This window comes from Rhea pennata, chromosome 6 (assembly GCF_028389875.1).
Source record: "Rhea pennata isolate bPtePen1 chromosome 6, bPtePen1.pri, whole genome shotgun sequence".
Lineage (NCBI taxonomy): Eukaryota > Metazoa > Chordata > Aves > Rheiformes > Rheidae > Rhea > Rhea pennata.
The window spans coordinates 33543436-33561914 of NC_084668.1; the positions used below are offsets into that span (position 1 = coordinate 33543436).

At 47.5% G+C, this 18479-nt stretch overlaps 1 protein-coding gene across 1 annotated transcript in view; it reads right to left on the reverse strand.

Moving 5' to 3' along the window:
- The window catches only part of SATB2 (SATB homeobox 2), a 129209-nt gene extending 114712 nt beyond the window's left edge, over positions 1 to 14497 (reverse strand). The window contains exon 1 of the mRNA XM_062578852.1: positions 14314 to 14497. Coding sequence (XP_062434836.1) covers positions 14314 to 14482 — 169 coding nt within the window. The 5' untranslated portion in view covers positions 14483 to 14497. The remainder of the gene's footprint in view (positions 1 to 14313) is intronic.
- Between the last annotated feature and the right edge of the window lie 3982 nt (positions 14498 to 18479).

Consider the following 18479-nt stretch of genomic DNA (forward strand, 5'->3'; position numbering starts at 1 on the left):
CAACTCAGTGGAGGAAGCTAAGACGACTAACAAACTAACCTAGCTGCTGAAAGTATACGTTATTCCCCACCTCTAACTGTCCAATGCATCTTAGGGTTGCACCTGATCCATGAGGAGACTGAGTCCCGAGCGCCCTCAAAACCCCGAGCAAGCAGCCACTCGAGTGGCACCTCCGGCCTTGCGACTCTTCCCCGGCGGCAGAGACCACGCAGCTCCATCTGCAAAGCATGGGTCCTCTTAAGGAAATCATCAGGATAAAAATTCCCCGGAGTTAACAATAAAACGTGCTTACACAACCAACATTAACCATGGGAAGCGATCGAACAACACACACTCCCTAAATCTGCTGGGCTTCAGTTTTTTGATTTAGGTGAAAGCACTTCATCCAGCCATGGCAGTGACGAGAAAGCAGTCCATTTATTTTGATTAAAGTCACGTTCACTTTCTGTCTGCGCTACAACAGAGCTGACCTTAAGTATACCAACTGGCTGTTTAGTGCTCTTCTCTCCCCCCCCCCCTTTTTTTTTTTAAACAAACCTGAAAACTGAACTTAAAATAGCTTTCTCAGTTTAAGAGAGAAATCAACATCCCCCAGCATGAGCCAGGTTTGCCAGTTCTCCTCGCGTCTTGTGCCTCTAACTGAAAAGAGGGAGAAGGATCAGCTTTGAGAGTTCTCGGTTCTTCGGGAATACCTGAACTTATGCATCGCAGACATCCATCCCACATCCTAGCGCGACATAAAGCCATCATTTCTCTCTGGAAAGCAGACCGCCAAAACCAGCAACAAGTAAGTGGAGCTTCAGGAGGCCGCTGCAGCACAAACTGCAAGCTCTGAAGTGATCAGCAACGAAAACCTAATGCACAAGCTCATGATCAGGGAGACGGCTATTCAAGACTCTACTAGCGGAACAAACATATAACGAGAGGAGATAAATTTATAATGGAAAAGATCAACAGCAATCCAATAAGTTTTTTTTTTGAGAGGAGCGACACCAACAAGTATTTGAAAAAAACTTGCTCTTCTGCTCTCAGCACCACTTTGATTTAAATCACAGCACAGCTCTAGCTGGTGGCGATGCGAGACCTTACCCCCAAAACCCTGCAGAGTCCAATTCAGGACTGTGCATTCGGGGCACAATGTCAGGCTGAGCAGCTACGACCATCCCGGCGTTCCCCGCGGAGCCACGCACGTATTGCTGCTCACGCCCACCCAGGATCACCTTGAAACAAGTTTGAGGTTCAGCCCATGGCTGCGCAGGTTAGCGGAGAGGCAGAGGAGACAGAGCTCAGCAGGTGTTAGCCATGTCCTTTCACACCCACTGCCAAGCTACCCGTAACTTTTAAATATAATTAAACGAGACAGGCTATAAGCTGTTGGCACATAACTTGTTTACAGTAAACACTTGGTCTGGGGAAACCGACTGTATTTCAGCCTTTTATGTACAAGCACCAACTTACAACAGTCTCATTACGAGGCTGCAAGTTCATTCACTGTAAATGTTTTTTACTGGGGACTGTGCAGTTGTTTGTCACTAACCGCCGGGAACTGCGTGAGGAAAGCTGTACGCTCACGCTGACAGGAGACAGCGGATCTCTCCACGGCAAATACAGGAGACTGTATCAGGATCACCGCAACTGCAAACACTGATCAGAAACAAAAAAAAGGAAGAAAAACCCCAACTAATTAAAGAAAAAAAGGTTTTGTGTAAAAATAAGAATCTTACTTTCTGCTAACCAGTTGGTCTCCAGCTCGTTTTAGACAAAACGCGAGATACCTGATTTTGTACACAGCCAGCAATGTGATGCTGATGAACTCCTTCTCTTCAAGGGTTTATAAGCCTGTTGCAAATAATGTGTTCCAGGATGCAATTTGGTAAAGAAGGTCTCAGGGCACAGATGATTTTAATACAATGTTTGCCAAAGAAATAAACAAAAAAAAAATCACTTTAAGTAATATTACATTGTAGCAGATTTCTTAGGAGAACCAGAGGAAATAAAGCAAGAGCAATACCTTTCTCCTCCTCCTCCTCAGTTGTTTTTTCTGGCTCTAAATATTCAATAAATCTGTAGGCAGGAAATGCATTTCTACATATTATATTTTAGCCAATGGTGAATGCAAACCACAAGATATTATTTACATCCTTCTTCAGCTTCCAGACCTTTCTGTGGCTTCAATCTCCCAACCATCACCACTACTCCAGATCTCAGGAAATTTTATAAAGAAGTCACTAAGGTCCCTGCAGATGTCCCCGGCTTCTGACTAGCCAAAGAATCCTTCTCCTGAGTGAAATATTGCTTCACCCCTTCACAGGAAATATTCCAGGCCACTAGCCCACCACAGAAACATACTATTATGCTCACATTTTCATTTGATAACACTTGAGTTTCTCAAAACACAATGTAAAAAAACAGCAAAATTCCGAGCGTGGGCTTGGACTCGCAAAAACGAGAAACCAAGAGGTAGAGGAGGTACGTGCCTCCGAGGCGCCCTCCGCTGCGGCACCTCCGGGCCGGGCGGGGAGCGCTGTTCCTGGGACGCGAGGCCTTCGGTTTGGGAAACTGGCTCGGCTGCTTCCGACCACTGACTCCTTTTGCCAATCGAGCTCACTCACGCAGCCTAAGCTTTGGGCGGCTCACGCCGGCCGGGCTGAACGGGCAGCGAAGAGAGCCGCCCCTTGCACGCCGACGCAGGGCTCGGGGCGCGCGCCCTCCTCGCGGGGAGCCCCAGCGCCTCCCGCTGCGCCCGAAGCCACCCGAACGCAGGGAGCGAGAGGGAGAACCCGGAGGTCGGGCGGCGGCACCCGCAGCCCTCGCCGCTGCCCGGGCTGGAAGCCCTCCCGCCGCCGCCAGCCCGAGCCCGCCAACCCGCACAAGCGCCCCACGGGCAGCCCTTCCGACGCACATTAAAAAGCGAACGTGAAGATATCATAGCTACATTTTCCTAAATCAAACAGTTGAGTTATTTCAACTTGTTCCTCAATCAAAAAAAAAAAAAAAAAAGAAAGAAAAGAAAGAACGAAAGAAGAAAAAATACCCCACAGCAGCACTTTACAATATGAACTAATGGAAAATATTCTAAGATTTCACTCAAAACCAGTGAAGGAAGCCCTTTCAAATTAAATCGGTATTTAGAAAAAAAATCATCTTAAGCCATTAATTTCCTATATGTTTTAGGTTTTGGTTTCTATAACTTAAAAAAAGGGGGGGGTCTGGTTTGGGGGATTGCTTTTTGTTGTTTTTTTCTTAACTACATAACAAAAATTGCCTAAAGGGCTAAGATTCTCTATGCCAAATTCCACCCAGAATTAATTTTAATGACCAACGTTTAAAGCCCTGAAGACTGGAACCACTAATAAGCCCTTAACTTTGGTGGTGCTAGCAGATGCCACCATATTATGTAATTTTTAAAGCAAAAACCATCTTCCAGCAAAAGCATTTTAATGAGAGTTCTATTAACTAGTCTCCCGGTACTGGAATAAGTCCCCTGGAATGTAACAGAAAAGCTTTCTTAGTTGGTTTGAGGTTTTTTTCCTGGAGAAGAGCTGCGTACCACGTTCGGGCCTGTCTGGGGATCTCCACTGGGCCCCCCCAGTAAGCTCTTTTCTCCTTGGTGTCCACTCCTCTGTGAGCCACCCCCGGCAAGAGAAAGCAGGAGCAGTGCCACCCCTCCTTCGTGTAACCGGATAAACAGCTCCCTGAGCGCCCACAAGAGCTCATACAGCTACACCTCTCCGTTCAAGCCCAACCGTAGGCTCCAGCTGCAAAAAGAGCCAAATGGATCCATAATCTTAGCCCTTTTCCCTCATGTCTCTTAGACACTGGCTGCATTAGAAAACCTCATTTCTAAGCTACAGCATTAACCGACATGGCAGAACTGGTTATGGGCATAAGTTAGCAGGAAGCACGAGGTAGGACAAAGCACATCAAACACGGTCTCAGAATAACACGATTAAATTCAGCGGTTACAGATGGAGCCCTTCACCCTGTTAGGCTTCCGGCAAAGGTTCAGCTATCGTTATGGCAGTGTAATTAAGAATAGATGTATTTTCCTAGTATAAAGGGACCACAGAAATCTTCCTCAGATCTTCAGGAAAAATGAATGGAGTAGAGAACCCACAATCAAGAGGAAGATCTACCTGGTCATTCCCTTCTCCAAAAGGCATGCAGTGGAGGAAGCTTGATGCTCAAAAAGTTTCTAGACAGCCTGCACTCATGACCTACCACGCTCCAGATCAGGAGCTGGCACTTGGGCTTGACCTTAATTTACAACTTCAATTACCCGCTCTGCAGAGGGCGAGCTACTTTTGAGTGGCATTCTCTCAAAATGCCTTTCCTTTTCAAGGAGGCAAGATAAAGAAAGGGGGGAAGTATTCCACCTTTTCACAAAGAAGAGGTCACACACTTACCAGCTATCCATTTAAAATATTACGCTTCTAGGAACATTCACTTTTATCAGCCAGCTGGTCACATTAATCCAAGTTTTTAAGAACTGTCATATCTTAACCAAGGAAGTCATGAGGTCTATCTAGGAACAAGAGTTGAGAGGTACCTTCTGTTTCTCAAGCATGTACAGTGCACTAATTTGTTCAGCCAGCGAGGTATACCTGGGGGGAGAGAGTGAAAGGACCCAGAAGGCAGCACTATGGCGCATGGATTCACTTGCTGAGAGCAGCAGTCCATGCTTTGGGGGCTCAACAGGCTGAACTGCTACAGCGCTGCACACAGAGCTACCCTGGAGAATCAGACACTTCAGCTAGTGCAAAATGCATGTGCTTGCTTGGAGGTGTTAGCCAAAGAAAGCAGATTACATCTGCTCTCCAAAGGCTGAACTGGCTCCCAATTCACTTCCGGATGCCATTCCAACTGTTGATTTATAAAGCTGTATGGTACATGACTGGAGCCAAGGCTACCGTAGAAAAGATCTCTCTCTCTACACATCGTACAGCTGGAAGGACGGTTTGCTTACAGCTCCAGGACTCAGCTCTTGAGGAACCGGAGAGCTGGGTTCCCTCAGCCTAGGTAGGGCCTTGGACTAGAACTAGGTCCTTTTACATGGGCAACATAGCTCAAGTTTGCCGCCCAGCACAGAGTCTTTCTACGTACAAGGTTTTAGTCAGAAGACCAAGATGGCAACACAGATGAACAGTGGAAGAAGAGTCTGTCCCAGGTACTGGTGGTTTAAGAGACTGAGTACTTCTACTGGAACACAAGTCCACAGATTTAGAATGGGAAAAACTGGAATAAAGCACAGTAGAAAATTTCCCCTAAAGCAGCACAACACTTCATTTTGAAAGAAGTCTTCCTTACCACTTCCCACCTGTTCACAGGCTGCCCAGAGTCTCCATGCTTGCAGATACCCAAACCCTGACAGGACACAGTCCCGGGCAACCTGCTCTAGGTGACCCTGCTTGAGGAGGGGGGTTGGACCAGACGATCTCTAGGAGGTCCCTGTCAACCCCAATGGCTCTGTGCCTCTGTGAAAGCATTCTCTGAGCTTGCCTATTTGGCTGGTCAGTATAAAAGAAACATTACATTACCACCGACAGAAACATTACATTCATCATTAAGCCAAACCCAAGCACTCAGATAATGCCTAGCATGAGCTTTACTGTCAAGCAACATACCTACTTACTGCATATTTGCTCATAACAGCCAGTGTGAAGTCTACAATCCAGACTTCTAGCAAAAGCAACAAAGGAAAAAAAAAGCCCACACTTCTGTTACTCTGCATTTTCTCCAAGTCTAAAAATTGGTAGAGTGTATGACAGGTCCACCTCATTTTTCTTAATGATGTTTTTATTATTCTTTCACTCAATTAAAGCAGAAATGGATATTGCATCTTCTGACTGTATAATTGTTATTGTAATCTGTTTTCGATCACTGCTTGGGAAATGGGTCCAAAACAACATAAACTATCCACAGCCTCAGAATACAAGTCATTTTCTTTTACTACGATACTTAAAGAGACATCTATCATGTTGCTCTGCTAGCATGTTCGTATTATGGCAAAAAAGTTATTTGTAAGTTGGGAAAAGACATTATGAAAAGCACCTTTTACTCCAAAGTATTGTATAACTCATAATTTATAACTGCATTTCTTAATAACCATTCAAAAAAATAAGGCTGGAAATTGTGCACATCTAATTTTAATATATAAATAATGGAAACACATATAAACCAAAATATGCTCAAAATATGAATTTATATTACTTCAGATAAATAGTCTGGTTATAGTTTTGAAAATGACATGCTTCATTTCCAATATATGCCCGTCAGCTATATTTATGACAAAACACTCTCCGTGAGTTTAGATTACTAGAATGGTATTTTATTTAAGTTCCCTCACTTATCTGAAGTTTCGGTCCAAATATAGTCAAAGCCAGCAACTTCTAGAGAGCAAAGTGTAGGCGATACACAAGTAAAGACAGAGTAATCCAGTCACTTCTCAACATTATGCAACTATAAATAGAACGTCTTTAAACACATACAAAAAAGAGCAAGAGAAAGAAAGAGAAAAAAAGGTAACCTTGTGCTTGCAGGGAGGAACACAAATCATGTTTCCAATGCAAGAAACCGTTCCTCCACATTTCTTGCCAGATTTAGTACTCTGTAAAAGGTTTCCTGTTGGGAGAGCGTCTTTGCATCTCGGCGCTTGTCTTTACGGGAAAAATAAGAAGGGAGCGTATTTAAGTAGGAGATGTTTCTACTGCACTTTGAAAATGCAGTGGGTGTTCGGTTAGCTCACGAGGTGCCTCAGCTTCACAGAAAATACAGTCTGACAGGTTATTTTTATTACACTGTCCCCTTCCGAGCCTTTTCACTTCGCTGGCTTTGCTCTTTGCTACTAACAACTCACGGTTGTGCTCGGGCTGTTTAATGCTGAATGCCCCTCTGATACAGGGACACCAGTTAAAGCAACACAACCCACGAGGTTTATCCCATCAGCCAGGCATCTTTCTATGCTCAAAATCTTACGAGAGCTACTCGCCTCATTTTTCAAGCTCTTTCTGTTCCCTTAGAAACTTCATAAAGCTTATGACGGTCCTATCTCTTTCGCCATCATTTCTGCATGTAACACCAAAAATCATTTAGCATTTGAGAGGGAATTTAAAATCGATCTTGAATTCAGACGTGCAGCCTCTCCCCTCGCATCCAGATTACGATACGAGCAATGCAGCGCTCACGTGCAGTCTTTTACGCAATCCTATAAATTCCTTGTGCAGCCTTGTTCCAAACACAAAAGCTTCCTGGAAGATTTTACCTAAGTCTTCACATATTAGCAACACCAGTATTCACATGCACCTTAAAAATTAGAGCAACAATTACACTTAAGAAGAAAAGGGCAGAGGGTAGGGGAAAATGCCTTTCAAACATTACTTGTAAGGATTTCTTAACATCAGGAGCACTAAATATAAATATATTGCTAATAGACAAATGCTGACACTCTGGCATATTTGTAAACAGGATAAATTTAGCTTTGATGAAATTACTCCCGATAACGCTTTTAAATCTTCAGGCATGCTACCAGAGCTTCTATGCGCATTTAAAGGGGGTGGAGGGGGAAAAAGTATTACAATACTAGTTTCTGCCAAAAAAAAGGAAAAATACTCTATAGTGAAGGAAATAAAACTGGAAAACAAGATTAAATAATTTCCCCTTATTAATATTTGGATCAGTGCAAATGAAGATGAGAGAGAAAGCACACATAATAGCTGCAATGGATGCCTTGGTACAAAGTGAGGAACTTAGGGGGGAAAAAAAAAATGTTACTGCCGAACCACAGCAGCAGCGACACTGTCACTTGCTGGCAGAGAGTGCATCACACGTTAGAGCAGTCAACGCTCTGCGGAAGGCCAGAAGAACCTCAACTAACTGGGCTAACAAATCTTCGCGTATCACACAAGAAAAAGCAGCTTCTGTCTTTTGCACCGCTAATCAAGTTAAGCTCATTTGTCTGTAACCCAAAGAAGCTATGACGTTGATTAGCTTTCTGCAACAAGCGCCAAGCTTGGTGGGGGACGATGCTTTTAGCGTAGCTAGAGGCTGGAAAACATTCCCAAAAGCCATCAAATACTCAGCTGGCTTTTATCTGTGGCGACTTTATTTCTTAAATCAGCTTTAGAGGTACCTACCACCACGGGGCTCAGCGCATCTGACCCAGTACATTTGATAGAGTAGCAACAAATTACCCTACAACAGCTTTTCGAAGACTAAAAGACAACATTGATTCATCATTCAGCGCACCAGTTTGGTCCCCAAATCGGCTTTGTGCTTCCAAAGGAGAAGGCGCCAGCTGAGTCGTTACGGGGCGCCCGAGGCGGGCACAGGCAGCTTGAACGAACCCAGGAGCATCAGCTCAGAGGGAGCTGGCAATACTCAACGCCTTCAAAAAAGTGGGCCTTTAATCCTGAAACACAGCACCAGCTACTAATTTAACTCTGTTGGGATGGGAAGAAGTAATTAAAGGGCTAACTTATCTATGCTTCACAATTTGGGGCTAGAAATAAAATCTTCCCAAGTTTTACGAATTTTCAGTTACTTCAAAAAGATGAGAATAAGATTTTTAAAAGGGGTAGGGGCTGTTCAGTCACAAAAATAAGAGTCTTCCTTAGCAGGTCTCACTGATGTTTTGCAAATACAAATACATGACTGCGGTAAAACAGTCTTCATTTTACAACACCAAAGATGCCATATTGCATTACCATTTTTGTGTCAATGTGAGGGGCAAAAACCTTACCAGCCCAGGTATTTAAGCTCCAAAACATTATTGTGGCCCTTTACTCACCCACTCCACAGAGACAGCTTTAAGAAAAACAGTAATAAATGTAGGTAACTTCAAAAAAAAAAAAAAAAAAAAAAAAGACTAGCGTCTGTCAATAGCATTAAAGTTAAAAAAAAACCACATATTTTCAAGGTATTTTAAGGGAATTATATCATCTAAAAATCTGTGCTACAAACTAGAAACTTTAAGTATGACATAGTTGCCTGTTTACCCGATGATGTTATTACAAATACATTATACTAGTTTTCTTCTACTTTTAAATCTAGATAAAACATTCAGCACAGTAAAATAACTTAAATGGAACATCCAAGCACCCCAAAACTAAGTATTTAAGAAAGAAATCTTTAAATCTCACCTTTAAGTATTTATTCGTAACAATGAAAAATAAATACTGCTTTTCTTCCTTAAATGATGTATGAATGAATCTAAATTCTGGCCAAGAAAGATGTGGTTATTTCATTTCTTGAAAGCAAGTTTCCTCACTGGCATCTTTACAGTTTTTTAAGATGATTTTGCCATTTTCTTTAGGCATAAAAACAATTCTGAGGAGCCGCTGACGGAATCACCCTAACAGGAGTTCTCAAATAAACGCCCTATAAATAACCGACAGTAAATCTGCTCTGTTCTGTCCCAGCGAAACTAAAAAGAGGCAGGACCCAATTTATAAAAAGGGGGAAAAAAGAATTAATGGTATTTTTTCAAAGATGTTGGTTTCTTTCTCTTCCCTTTGGTTCAGGATGAGTATAATCGCGTCTAGTAACTACCGTGGCCGCATGTGTGGGGCGGAGGAGGAAGCGAGGAGAGAATGATACCGAGGAACTGTTGCAGGGAAAAATAAAATAAAATCTTATTACAGCTAATCTTAAATCTCGAATTCAAAATTGTCCGTGGCTTTTTGCAGATGCAACTTAGAGTTCCAAAATTACTCTAAACATCAAATTATGCGTAGGTCACTGAATGGGTGGATACCCTATATTCTGTTTAATGTGTATGTTCAATTGCATATATATTGTAACCAACTGTGTCTTTATTTTAATAACAGACCAAGCACTGAAAACACATAAAGAAAGGCTATTTTTCTACCTCAGCAAAAATATGGATGATACACTACGTGACCCTCCAGGAGTGACTGCTCTGTTTATTCTATTTACATGACATAATCTGATTCGAAAAGGAAGAAAAAAATCTGCAAAAAAACCCTCAGAAACTTATTTTTAACCATCAGTCTTGGAAAAGAAATCAGTGCTTTGCTCTTCTTACTTTCCAACTTAGATTAAAGGTTTCTTCCTCATTATGTACCAGAAACGCATAAAATCCAAGAATTTACATTTCTTTGTAATTCCTGCTGAATTTTATCAAAACAAAAGGCAGCATTTTCCAACTAGTCCGCAACAGCTAGAACAAAATATATTCACGTACTGCCGATTCCTAAACTAACACGGATTTGCGGCTTTTGTAACTTGTGTATCTTGACAGGCTCGGCTCTTTAACTGCCTGCATACTTCTTCCAGGCAGCAGGAAAATATTCTTCCTCTGGATAGGAAGACTGTCTACAGCTTAACCTTCCCCTTTACTCCCTTCGTAAGGGCAACTAAAGCACGGTTCCTCACTGCTACTCAGGGCTTAACCTTACCTAACAGTTTACAACACAGGAGCAAATTCACTCAAGCTGTTTGCATCAGGCTGTATAAAAGTGGATTTCCCTCTGCTCCAGTAAGGTACTTCAAATCCTTGAAAAAGATGCAAAAGGTAAGAAAAACCTATGGTACTTTTGCAGAAGAAGCTGTAACTGACTTGGACAACCACAACCCTCCATCGGCATTTTGGTCGCCCCTGCGAGGTATTAAAACAGATTTCTGAGCTGCACCTAAGGAGACGGCGACACGCGAAAGCTGGGAAGGGCTTACGGCAACGAGCAGCAGCAGCCTGAAGTCGCTGCGTCAAGATTTCTGCTACATCTGACTTCATACAAGCCCGTTAACCGCAGCGACATGGTAACGTGCTGATCATACTGTCCAGCTTGTGCTGACTGAAAGTTTTTTCCCCCATTAGTATTTTGTGAAGTAAATCACGTATTTTAACAGTTAAATTGATGAGAATTTGCTGCTATCAGACTGTATCAAACTCATTTAACCCACAAGTTTTATGCAATCATTTCCTGACCAAATTTTGAATGTGTTATTTCGCTAGATTTCAGTTCAAGATTTCTAGTTCAGCAAACCAAACTTCAGCTCATTCAGTCTACTGGCATTTTAAGTTGCATTCAGGCAACTTGGACGCTTATTTTCCATGTTCTTTAAAGCAAACGCATACAAATAGATGAACATCCACTCACACACAAACACGTTCATGCGTTTCAATCAACAATTTTGTAAATATGAGTTTCCTAGCCATTAATTATCTTTTTTAAAAAAAAAATCCTTATGGAGTGAATTACTAACTGCGAGGAGACGCCAATTCTAGTAAGTGAATGTTACCCAACAGGGATATAAAGCTGTCAACACCATAGTGCTCTTGCTTGCTCTAAACTCTCTCCCAGGCTTCATATGTTTTTTAAAGAGATATTTGCTTTTTTTTTTCCCCTCCCAGGGACCATCTATAAAACCTGCCACTTTCGAACATCTGAGCACTCATGCTCTAATAAATACAAATTTTAAAAAAGACTATTTAGATAACTGCTGAAATTTCAGAAAGCACTGGGTTAGTCAAGAGCAGAACAAAATTGGACTCTAACACATTGGACTGACGCTAACACCATTGTAAACAGTACCTAAACTTTTAAATCCTCTATTAAACGCAACCTTTAAGACCCTGTTTATCCTTTTTATGACCTTCACAAGTTTATTATGGCTGCCGTAACAGCCCTTTGATTTAAGTCTAGGATATTCAGTCTAGGACCCCCTCCCCCGCCCCCCAAAAGAGAGAGAGAGAGAGAAGAGAAAGTCAGAAAGTCATAAGCCAAAATTTCTCATGAAAACAATTGATTTTCTGACTGCATTACAAAAGCTTATTGTAATATACTTCTTTTGCTCATAAATCTAGAGAGAAAGCTCAAAACATCTACACCACTATGATATTTCTCTATTTCTCAGGAAAGTCACAGTAAAAATAACTGTAGCAAAGATTGTGATTATAGAATTTATTAGTAAATGTCCTCAGTTTTCTCCTGGCACCAGCTACTTGAGACCTTATTTCTCCGTGCTCAGGGATTCTGTTCAGAAACACACATTATTACACCATAAAGGCATGTAATAGGTAGGACGAAATCTCAACATTCATATATCTAAGGCCCAAGAGGAGATCAGAAAAAAAAAAAAAAAAAAAAAACACTGCTAGTATCGGGCTGTCTTTGGTTTCAAATCTTTAGATACACTCTAGAGAATTTTTTTTAAAAAAGGTCCTAACTAAATGGTCTCCAGCAAAGCATTACATTCTTTTTTCTGAATGAAATTCACATCTTATAAATATTAGCACTTCTTTTAAGCTTAAAAAATAAGTAGCATCTCAAGAACTATCAACTAAAGCCTCAGATGTCATTTCACTCCACCACATCTTTCAGTAGTTTCCCTTTCATCAAGTACTACCAACAGCACTAAAGAGCTTTATTAATATTTAACTGAAGAGAACTTTTATGCTAATTTATTAATATAATAAAAGCATTTCCACAAATGCTTATAGATGCATTTCACAATTTAAGTGAAAAAAAAACATAACACAGTAGCATTAGCTGCAAATACACAAACATCTAAAAATACCCAGAAACAGTATGGTTTGCATTCAGAAAAAGATCACTTGGTCACGCAGGTTCTTAAACATTAAGCTTTAAAAAGAGCAAAGGGAAAAAATCTGGAAATTAGCTATGTTGATTTATCCTGAGAGCATTTCCAGGAGGAAGAAAAATGAAATCAATTTTAAATAGCACCATTATCTTATTAAAAAAAATCTACCTTAACCAATTTAGTATTGAGTATTATAGAACTAAGATAAATATTCAGACAAGAATAATTCTCTTCTTGCTTTCAGTATCAGTAAGAAGTAATGAATAAAGTTTATTACGAACAGCCTAAAACTAGAAAGATTCAGACTATTTAAAAAACATCAGCTCAAGGGGAAAACAAAAATACTCCTGCTTTTCCCAATTCCTCCACGTTTTTACACTTCGGTCTACACCAGCCTTACAAAAGAGCCAGAGGGTAATGAATTGAAGTGTAAGCCTTTAAAAGTTTGCTTTCAGACACAACAGCCTTTGCCATAACTGTGAGAAATCTTCTGTACCTTAACAGGCCAGATTCAATCTGAACCACCAATGTAGTTACAAAAGCCTGTGGATTTCTTTTAGCTCAGCACAGCTACGATCAGAAAAGCAACATATATATTCCAAAACATTCAAAAACATTCCTTTGAAGTATGTTTCAGTAACTCTCTAAAGAAAAAGACTTTAGCTCCAGTTCTAACCTTTTCTTTGAAATCAAGCAGCTATAGTGCCCTAGTCTTCACAAAGGCACCCAAAACTCCACATATTACTATCTTAGCACTTTCTATAAAATCAACTAATTGATTTTTTTATAATTATGCCATAAAATATTTTTCTATTAATTTAAATACTGGTATTGAATAAATGGAACAGTACTGAAAGTCTTTCACTGAAAACCTGTTTCTTCTTTTTCTTTACATTAGAAGAACGCAGATAAGAGGTTAAAAAAAAACAATTAACCAAAGAACATAAAAGACTAGTGAAATCTCTTACCCTTCATTAGGTAAATAAATGAATCCTACGTTTTAAAATAAAACAAAACAAAATCTGCAGACCTTTAGCAAACTTCAGCAATTAGAAAGCCCTATTGAGCCAAACAGGTCTAAAACAAGCATCTAATGGTAAAATCGCTAAATAAACCTCACGTAATAGAGAGTCATGTGACAACCATATCAAAGTATCTCTTGAAATGTCGTTTACACAAACTCTTTGTGTATAAACAATACGCAAACGTAGTTACCACTGAGCGCATTTTTAAATGCAGATATGGGAGATGGATTTTTTCTTTATTTTTTTCTTTTTTTTTTTTATCTCTATATATATATGTAAAGATATTAGTGGCCTTCTTGGCATTAGCTGGCTCACAATATCAAGTTTATTTCAAGATTTTAAAATGCATTTTCTTCCAAACCCAAAGCTACACTGCATTAAACATGCCAGCATCAGAGTTAAGATGAAAAAAGAGGGCATTTGGGTGAAGTCCTTGAAAAGTTTAGCTACTTGGAATAATAAAATACAGGCAACCACCCGTCCCGCTTAAAGGCGCTCTAAGAGCCGACGAGCAGCCGGGGAGCGAGGCGCGCCGGGCAGCCACGGCGCTGCGGAGCGTCGGCTGCTCGGCAGGTCCGCCGGAGCGGCGGGCCGCGGCCGCCGCGCGCCCCCCGCCCCGCGGCCTCCCCAAGAGGGGCGCCGCGCGGCAGCCCCACGCGAGCCCCCACGAGCGCGGCCCGCAGGCAGCCGGCGGCGGCGCCCCCGCCCCGCGCCCCGCGCACGTTACCTCCCACGGGCTTGGCGACGGCGCCGTTGGGCCTCCCGCGGGCGCCCACGGGGCTGCCGTTCTGCTCCAGCCGCGCCACCTTCCCGGGCGGGGGGCCCTTGGCGTCGGGGCTGCCGCTGCCCCGGTCGGGGCTGTCCCGCAGGCAGGGGCTCTCGCTCCTCCGCTCCATGCTCGGCGACGCGGCTCCCGCTGGCAGCTCGCAGAAGAAGGAGCGGGGACCTAGGGCGACAGCAACGCGCCGCGCTCAGCAGCGGCCCGACGGGCGCGGCGCCGCCGCGGGTCCCGCCGCGCCGGGCCGGGCGCCCCACGGCGCCCCACGGCGGCCGGCTGCGCTGGCCCCGGCAGCCGGCGGCGAAGCCCGCGGCGGGCGGGCGCCTACTTACTGCTCAGGGCGTGCGTGCGCGCTGGCTGGGGGGGGCTCTGGCCATGGAGCAGCAGTAGGGAATCCAGCGTGGAAACTTTCCGCGTCGCCTCCTCTCACGCCGCCGCCTCGCTGCCCCAGCTCCAGCCCCCGCCCGCTGCGCTCGTCCTGGGCCGCCGGCCGGGGCGCCTGCCGCGGGGCTGCCGGCTCCGGCGCCGCGGAGCGCGGAGGGCGCGGGCGGCTCCCCGCGCCCTCGGCGGCGGGGACAGCGCCGGGGCGGCCGGGGCGGGCGGCGCCGCTCGCCCGCGCTCCGCGGCGGCGGCCCCGCGGTGCCGCTTCAGCCTCTCCCGCCTCTGCCGGCAGCGGCGGGAGGGACTCGCCGCCGAGCGCAGCAATGATTATTAGTTGCGTTGAGTCATCGAGGCAAAGCGAGTCCTTTTTGGGGTTGTCCTCGGTGTCGGAGCTGGTGGGTGTGCGTGTGTGTGCGTGTGCGCGCGTGTCCGCCCGTCTGCCGCGCGGCTCGCCCGTCCCAGGGCTGTGCATCCCAAACATCGCCACCCCTCCGCGCCTCCGACAGCCCTCCCCCTGCCCGCCCCCCCGCAAAAATAAAGTCTCCGTGTTGCCTCGGGAGCGCCGCGCCGCCGGGCGGGGGCACAGACCCACCTGGCACGGAATCAAGCACCGATAGAGAAACGCTACCCGCGGCGGCGGGAGAGCCGCGGCGCGAGGACGGGGGCGGCCGCGCCGCACCGGGGCACGGCGGGACAGAAAGAGGGGAAGGGGGGCAGCCTGGGGGCCGGGACGGAGCGGGGAGCAGCGAAGCTGCCGCCGGCACCTGGGCCGGGCCGGGCTGGGGCGGCCGCGGCCGGGGACCCGGCGCAGCCCCATGGCGGGAGCTTTCCCCGGCGGGCGAGTGGCGGAGCGAGGGCCGGCGCCGCTTCACCCGGAGCCGCCGGGCGCGGCGCGGCGCGGGCAGGGCTCCGCCGGGCTGCGGGCGGCCCCGAGTCACTGGTGGACGGGCCGGGCTGAGCCGGGCGGGAAGCGCCGCCGCATTATTCAGGAGCGGGGCCGCGGGCAGCGCGTATCCCGCCCGGCGCAGCCCGGCCCGGTCCGGCCGCGGCGGGTCGTGCCGGGCGGGGAGGCGCCGGTGCCGCCGCCGCGCGCCGCCCCTTCGGGAGCAAGGTGCAGCCGCGCCCGGGGCCGGCGCGGCGCGGCACTGCCCGCCCTGCCCTGCCCTGCCCCGCCGCGCCCGCCCCGCCGGGGGCGCCGCTGCCCGCGCCCTGCGTCCCGCCCGGGAGCGGCCTCCCGGCGGCGGCGGCGGCGCCTCCCCCATTAAGGTGGCGCGCGGGGGCGGCGGCGGGCGGCGCGGGGCGGCGGATCCCGGCGGCGGCGGCGGCCGGGCGGCGGCGGCCGGGCCGCTCCCTCCGTCCCCCCCGCGGCCGCGCGCGCCCCGCCGGGCGCTGCTCCGCGCCGCCGCCCGCCCCGCGCCGCCGCCGCCGCAGCGCGCCCTTAAGGTGCCTGGCGCTTACGGTGGCGCCGCAGGGCCAAAAAGAGGGGCCGTGAGAAAAAGCGGAGCCCCCGCGCCGCCGCCGCGAGGCCCGGGCAGCCGCGCGGCCCCGGCGGGGGCGCCGGGCGGGACGAGCGGCGGCGGCGGCGCGGGAGCGGCGAGCGGGAGGCAGCGCCCCGCCCGGGACCGCCGGCGGGCAGCGGTGCCGGGAGGCGGCGGACCGCGGGGCAGGGTAAGAGCAGCTCCCGCCGCCGCCGCCGCCGCGCGGGGGGCAGCGGCAGTGCCGGGTCCCGGCGCCGAGGGGCGGCGGCGCGGCGGGGGCCGCAGCCGGGGCGAGCGCGGAGCGGCGCGCCGCCGGCTTTCGCTTTCGAAGAGAAGCCTGCAAGTTTGAACCGCTCCCGTTTCCCTTTGTAAAATAACGCGCTTCAGCTGCCCCCTCCCTTTTTTGCCCCCTTAATCTCGTAAAGTTGCGCAGCGGGTCGTAGTGGCAGTTAAAATACTCCAGCAGCTACTGAGTAACCGAGTAATGCTTTACTCTTACCTGCGGTGCTGAACTAGGAATTCCCGCGGATCGGTGGCCAGAAAGTTAGAAGAATTGGCGATTTAGGACTTCAGTACTTCTGGAAAAAAAATGCCAATGGTTTAGCCAGGATCTTCCCTGTCTGATTCGTTACTATTATTATATCTGATGATGTGGATGGATGGAGAGATTCAATCCAAGCCCATTAATGAGCTATTTTATAAACACCACCGTCTGAAGATCTTCATTTACATTTTGTCAATGATCCTTTCCTTAACAGCGGAGACGTGTGGCAACAGCACGATTACAGGACTTTAGTAAAGCTCCTGTAAGAGTACAACTGGCTTGTTAATCGATTAATATTTTATTAAGTATAAATATTTTATAAAGTTTTTAGGAAAACTATCGATTCTAAATTATTAAACTAGTCAGAAGGGCGTTTGAATAATGCATACAATTAAATACATTTAAATATATATGTAGCAATTGCTTTATTTGCAGTGAATCCTCTGCACGATTATATTTTTTCTCCGATAGTTTGTTTTTTCATTTGTGTATTCTCTGGAATCCTGCGATCGCCTGATACGTGTTTATTCCTGTATTTATAAACTGAACGCTTGTATAAAATACTCTAACTTTATTTTAATTTTGAAATCGTGAGCGGTAATCATTTGAAAATTGCGACAGAGAAGCAAAGGATTTGTTAGTAAAGCTGAACCGATTGCGTTTAAATTTTGCTGGTTGGTAACTTCTGTTTAGTAAACATCATTTAACTTAGAGAGATTTTTATGATACATGGTGCTTATTTTTCTTTTACATATTTTTTCCAATAAAAGCCTTTTCTTTCTGTTTCAAATTACAAATGTTTTCTTTTTTTTTAAGTGCATTATTTTCACATGTTGTCCTTATTTCCACTGGAAAAAAAAGGCGATTACTTCCCATCGCTTTCCCTCATCCGTTCTCAATCTCGCTATAAAAAGAACGAGATCTTTGTTATTATTCTCAGTAATAACCTCTTTTTCTTCTTCCAACGCGGCCGGCGGCCGATCCCCGCTGGCGCGCTGCGGCCTGCGTGCGCCCGGCGGCCCCAGCGCTCCCCGGTACCGGAGCTGGCGGACGTCTCGAGCGGTTGATTCCCAAAGAATTTTTCGGAACGAAACAAGCAAAGCACACCACCTCCGCGGAAAGGTTTGTTTCGCATTAACTGTCACTCGGCAGCCAGAAGGCGCCGGAGCGGGCGCCGCTGCGTTGCCGCCCGGGCTGGCAGCGGCCGGTGCGCGGCCGCTGCTGCCCGCGCCCCGGCCCGGCCCCTGCGGCGGCGGCCTCGTCGCTCGCCGCGCCCCTTGCCCGCTCCCGCCGGGCGCCCGGGCCGAGCTGCGCGGCCCCCCGCGCGGAGCGGCGCGGAGCGGTGCGGCGCGCTCCGCCTCCCCCCTCGCACAGCGCCATCGCGCGGGCGGCCGCGGGGCGGCGCGGAGCGGGGCCCGCGGAGCTGGGGAGGTGCCGAGCCGCCGAGGAGCCGGCTGCCCCCAGCGCGCCGCCGGATCTGCCGCTCCATCCAGCTCTCGCTGTCGGGGACGCGCCGTCTAATGCCGGCGCGGCAGGAGCCGCCCTCGCTCGGCGCCGCCTTTAGGAGCTGAAGCCGAACCGAAAGCCGCGGCGCGCCGGGCTCATCCCTGCTCCCGCGCCGAGCCGCTTCCAGCCGGGAGCTCCGGCCGCGGCCGCCGGGCCGGGCGCCGGCGGCTCTGCCTCCCCTGCGCGCCGCAGCCGCCTCCAGCCCG